The 6,000-nt window shown below is 37.6% G+C and overlaps 1 protein-coding gene across 1 annotated transcript in view; it reads left to right on the top strand.

Annotated features, from left to right (window-relative positions):
- Window positions 1-218: 218 nt before the first annotated feature.
- Window positions 219-6,000, top strand: part of phf21b (PHD finger protein 21B) — a 59,673-nt gene continuing 53,891 nt past the window's right edge. Inside the window, exon 1 of the mRNA XM_088002956.1 lies at window positions 219-803. Within this exon, the coding sequence (XP_087859082.1) occupies window positions 750-803 (54 nt within the window). The 5' untranslated portion in view covers window positions 219-749. The remainder of the gene's footprint in view (window positions 804-6,000) is intronic.

Raw genomic sequence — 6,000 nt, 5'->3', positions numbered from 1 at the left:
GACACCTAAATGAGAAGCTATGGGTGTTTTGTGCATTAACGTGGCAGTAAATATGGCATTCATAGCCATATTTCATTCTGAATTTGTTATATAGAGAAAATACACATTGTAGAGTTGAATAATAGATAAAATAAGATAGAAAAACAACAAATTTATAACAATAAATGTTCATCAATACTACTGAAATAATACATAGACATGTAAATATGTATGTAGCGAAGTTATTTTGTCTCTACAGGTGCAACAAAAACACTTTGTAGCTCAGAAATCACTCCTGGCTGTGATTCCTTTACTTTGCTCCATGTGTTTAGTGCGCATGCCCAGTCAGTGGGGGTCTGCTCCATCCGGGAACTTCAGAATTACCATTGACAGCCGAAGCGCAACTTTTCCTCAGGCAAAGTGAAATCAAGGCGCGGACTCGGACAAAATATAGTCCCCGTTTTTTAACTCGAAATTACCGAAAGGAACGGCGAACCGGTACCGCTTTGGACCCGTCCAAGTTCGACTGTGCCCCGGAGAGCAGCCGTGCCGGGCTCGGGCCCGTTCCGTGGGGTTTGGAGCACTTTTGGAGACGGGCGGAAAGTGGGTGATGAGTCCCAGCCTGTGTAAAAAGAAGCGAGAACTTGCTCTGCAGCCTGGAGTAGTTCTTCTTTCAATTGTTATTGTCGCTTTAAAAAAAATCTTTAATTCACTTAAACTTGGTCTCGGCCGCGTCCAAAGTAGGAGAAAAGTGTTTTCCTGGTGGGAACATGGAACTACAAGGCCTACAAGAGGCGCTGAAAGTGGAGCTCCAGTGTCATCAGGTAAGTGAAACATGGTGTTGTTTCTGTCCCTATTTATCGCTGTTTGGGAGAGTGAGAGATCAAACACTCCGAGGGGGAAGGAAAACTATACGACATGCCGCTGGGAATGGGAATGTCTGTCACTTCCAAGACCAACAATTAAAGCTACTTTTCTGCACTACTTTGTCCGGTGATGGAGGCTGTTTTCTGGGAGAATTTGGAGTGTTGATGCAGGGATGCTGGCTGACTGTGGCGATCAGGACGCGACCTGAATATTTATGAGCTGCTACAAACTGAGCCCGCTTTGTTACCTCCCTGTTTTAAACTTCACACACTTTCAGAAATCCGTGATTTTTTTTTTTCTGCTGCCGAATTGTTTTGAAACTGGGACGGAGCTGGACCCACAGGTTAGCGGTTTGTTTCCGGGCTTCCAGCCGGTATGGCTGGCTGGTCGGCGGAGTGAGGCAGAAACTTTATCAGCATAAATCTGCTCCGGTTAACATCATCAACTCTCTCCCAGAAATAACGCAGCCTGCCTTTTTATTCGTCTCACATCGACTTGAGTGTTGGGAAGTTTCCTCAAACAGCCCCCCGGGGGGTGGACTGCAGCTCTGAAGTGTCCGTAGCTACGCACTGGATGGAAAAGTGGCCATCTTTTCTTCTCAAACTTGTGCAATGTTGAAAGATTTTAGCGTCCATTTTGAGTGGGTCGAACGCGGCTGAAGTTGGTGTGCGGATGGAAGTAGTCCAGTAAAGGGCAATTCTGCAGTTTTTAAGGAATCTAAGCTAGCTTTAGCTTGCTCTAGCTGGTAAAACTAAAATATTTGGACTGGCCTAACTCCTGCTAGAAAAACCCCGTATTTAGTCGGGGATCAACTTTAATGAGTCATTTTACACTAGTCAGACATTCTTTCTAACAAAGTTTATGATTTATGCAACTTTTATTAATTTTAATTGTCTATTTCTGAATGTTAAATATTTGATTCCACCAAGTATGGGCATTTATTGTAGCAATTATAAGAATTTTGATTTATCATAATAAATTCCAAGTAATTTCATTTCATTTACTGTTTCTTCCAGGAGAGTATCAATGAATTAAAAAATATAACTAAATTCAGTTGTTTTGTGCAGCTTACTGATGGAAATCATGCTGTTTTATGTCCCTGTTGTGCTGAAGAAGCCCATTTCAAAATACTTTCTGTTTTTTAAGAACAGTATTTGTTTTTGTGGAGCTGTGAAATGCAATTAGTCATATTGTTCGCTTAAAAGTCTACGAAGAATTTGTTTTTTGTCATTGTGGCAACAAATACCGCAAAATATTGTGATAATTTCAAAATGCATTCCACTCACCCCTGGTGTATACCACAGAAATGCCATTACTTTGACTAGTCCAGAAACTGCTCTATATATTTTTATATCAATGATATTCTTTCTGAATTATTTAAGCCTTTGTAAAAACGATTTTCTGCCTTTGGTTATATGGGGCTTCACTGCATACTAGTAGATGCAATATTCAAATCAGAAAGGGCTGTTCAGAGTGCAGTAATTGTTAGCTAAGAGTTATGAATTTGCATTTTTCACATTAATGTAATATTTCAGAGTTTTAATCCTGCAGATGCTAAATTCAAAACATCACAACAGAAAATAGGCATAGTTTATGATTAATATAACAATATTTACTAATAATTTTTCCTTTGGGATATTTTCTGACATAAATAAAACAAAGTTTTTTCTTTTATAAAAAGTTTTCGCAAACTGAATTTTTGAGGCTGCAGTTGGTTTAGCATCATTCAGTTTAAACTTTACTTTAGATGTCACAGGAATCCAGTCTAAGTTTTTTGGCCATTTACAAATAAGATAAAGGTTGAAATTATTCTAAAATGTGTTTTGAAGATTTTGTGTTTCGTTTGAAATACATCAGGTCCAACTTGTTGTATTGTAAAGTAGATGAGTCCCGTTTTATGGTGGCAAAAAAGCATTAAAATTTACAAATACAATAGTTTTTATAAATCTGTTTAGAGTAATTTATGCTATTCTAGTCTAGATTCTATAAATTGCAAAACTGTCCCATCAAATCTGGTTAGAGTGACTTAAAAACACAAACATAGTTTCGTATGCATTAGAAATGATCCAGTCCAGTTTTGAGTCATCAAAGTATTTTAAATTTTAAAGTGGAGCTGCTGAAATCCAGCCCTGTTTAAAAACAACGGAATGCTCCTTTGGTGAAGCAGCTTCAGTCGGAAGCTTCAAATCAGACACGAACTTCAGCAGGTCGACATGTTTCAGGAGAGCCGGAGAGAGTATGTGGCCTGACTCAGACTTTTTCAGCTCCGCAGCAGAAACCAGCCCAGCCTGGAGCCGTTTCGTGTTAAAACGCAGTTAAACACTTCGCTTTGGTTACTTTACGCTTCTGTCTGCTGGCATTATTGCTTCTTGGGTCACGTGACAAACAGCGATCCGTTTGATTCGCTCTTAATCACGCTTTCACTTTTCTTTTCTTTTCTTTTCTTTGTTAATATTTCTTATGGCTGTGGTGCTGCGGCTCCTTCGCGGTTCCGGTCGGTCGGTAACTTTGAGGGCGGCTCGGCGCGCAGTGCAGCCGGGGACGAAGCAGCTCAGGGCGGATGCTGAGCGTTCAGCACCACGGTCAGCTCCTCCTGGTTCTGCTGCTGCACCGACCCAACTTCCACAGCAACAACATCCAACACTTTTCCCGTCATGCTTTGCTTGTTTTATTATTTTCTTTTCAAGCTTTAGTTTATGATTAAAACTTGTGTTTAAAAGAAATCTATCTTTGTAGAACAATGAGGCGTAGGAGGGTGAATCTTTTTATCCTTGTTTTTGTTTTTTTTCTCTTCAGTTTTGTAGTGGAAGCTTCCATTTTGAGAGAGAAATGGGGGTGGTTTCTACCCCCCACCCCCTCCCACCTCTCTACAACATGGAGAGTAAAAAAAACTCTGCAGAGTTTAATGCAGGAGGAGGAAGAGGAGAGGAGGGGAGGGGGATGGGCCCCATTCATGCCTAACATTACCATTTTGATTGCTTTGATGCTGTTTTTGGTTTGGATGGAGGCTGGAGGGGGAGGGGAGGCAGAAAGCCCAGTCAGCATTCGCCGCCTGGCTGCGCCGCCACATTTCTAACTGCTACACTCATCTCTTACTTTCTCCCTGCTAATTCATGACACGCTGCTTTTCTTCCCCACAAAACGATCCCACTTTCTCACTCCAGTCACGTTCAGCTGAATATCTTTAAACCTGTTATGACGCTTTGCACGCCGTTTGAGGTGTCCCCACCCTGAAAAAGATTTTTTTTAAAAACCTGACTGCTCTTGAACACACCAGAGATGACCTCTACCTGCCAGTCTGTTTAAAATGACACAGCAGCAGCAGGAGGGGAAATCGACTGGCAGCAGAAATGTTATTGCAACTTTTTAATTTGCATTATCCCATTTTAATTAAAAGGATTTAAAACCACTTGGACTTAAACTCATTTTATTGCATAACAAGAAATTTAAAGTGATTTATATTCATAAAGTAGTGCATTATTGTGACAGGATAGGAGTGTTGCATCAATTAATCACATGATAAATTTCCATTCTGATCATTTTGTTTACAGAGACGTTCTAATCCATTCTTTTATTTGTTTTTATTTATTGATTTTGGTTTTACTTTGGATATCTCGAATATCTTTCAGTTCCAGTCTGAAATGTTCTTTACAAAATTAAAGTTTATTTGTCTTTGCAAGAGAAAACTTGCATTATTATGGCTTTATTTTTCTTGTTTATAGTTGCAGAAATTCAGAGTTTTGTGTGTGTGTGTGTGTGTGTGTGTGTGTGTGTGTGTGTGTGTGTGTGTGTGTGTGTAAGGAAGGAATGAATGTTTAATTCTATTGTCTTCTATTAAAAGTCCAACCAAGGACTCAAGTCAAGACAAAAAAAAAAACACTTTATAAAACTTTTATTTATATTGTTCTGCATTTCATTATGCATAAGCAAAGTGTACATGTCTATTAATTTAAAGATGTTTATTTTTCATAATTCAGCGTGGTTTGGGGATGGAAAGGATTCAAATAATTTTAGTTATTTTAAATGGAAAAAGTTAGTTTGATATTTGGACAGATTGATGTTTTATCTCGATCACAGAACAAATTAAACTCGTATTTCGAGCTTCTGCTGTACTTTAATCATTTCTCGTTTGATTTTGTAAATGTGGTTGTTCTGGTTGACCTTTGGGTTCCTCCAGAGTTCCCATGAGTCTCTGGGGTTGGAGTTGAACTGTAAACTGTGTTTGTTCCAGACGAAGATTTGGACCATTGATGTGACTTTTCCTCTAGTCTGAATTTCTCCTAATTTTTTACAAATATTTTCCATCATATTTGGGGAAAACAAACTGTAGGGAAACTTTTAATCTGATTTTATAGTAAATATTTGATTCTCAGGTGCTAAATGTTGCTAACTATATAAATCATAAAATAAATTCTCCTCTGAGCTCATTTTCTGTAGCTGGTAATCTGGTCCACCATGTTTTTTTGAGTAATCTGCATTGATTTTTCTGATAAAATGTTCAGTTTTTCTCCTGCTTCCTGCAAAAAATCAGAGGCCTTGTTATCTGATCCTGAGCCTTTTGTCTTTCGTCTTTTCATCCTATTTTAAAGTAAACTTAAAGTCTAAAGTGTGTTATTAGTTTGTTTACTTTTTCATTTTGTGTAGAGATTACACACTTCAGAATAAAACGGTGTTAAAAGAATAAAAATCTGATTTTTCATCTTGAATGCTGTAGTCTTGTAGCTAATCATATTTGCTTCAGTAACTTTATTATGAAGTATCACTTCTCTTAATTGAGTAAAATGTCTGTACATTGTGAATAACTTCACTCAATGAAGAACAAACTTGTTTTAACCATTCATCAGATGCACCTGCAGTTTTTTTGTTAAAATTTTATAAGTTTTATATAAGAAACTGATTGAAATTTTTTTATTTCTCCTGATTTTGTTGTTTTTACAAAATTATAAATTATATATTTTCATTTTGGTTTTTAAAATACCCAAATTTCCACAAAATTGTATATTTTATTCTGTCTGATGATGTAATTTTTAAATATTAAATGATTGATGTTTTGATCAGTTACTCAGTATTTGAATTGCCTTTTTACCAAATACTTTGTATTACTTGACTAAAATGTTACTCTTCTCACCTGGAGAGAATAAATTTGTACCTTCA

Source organism: Poecilia mexicana, unplaced genomic scaffold, assembly GCF_051168715.1.
Source record: "Poecilia mexicana isolate PSO_F unplaced genomic scaffold, ASM5116871v1 scaffold_23, whole genome shotgun sequence".
NCBI lineage: Eukaryota > Metazoa > Chordata > Actinopteri > Cyprinodontiformes > Poeciliidae > Poecilia > Poecilia mexicana.
This window is presented reverse-complemented; position numbering and strand designations above follow the sequence as displayed.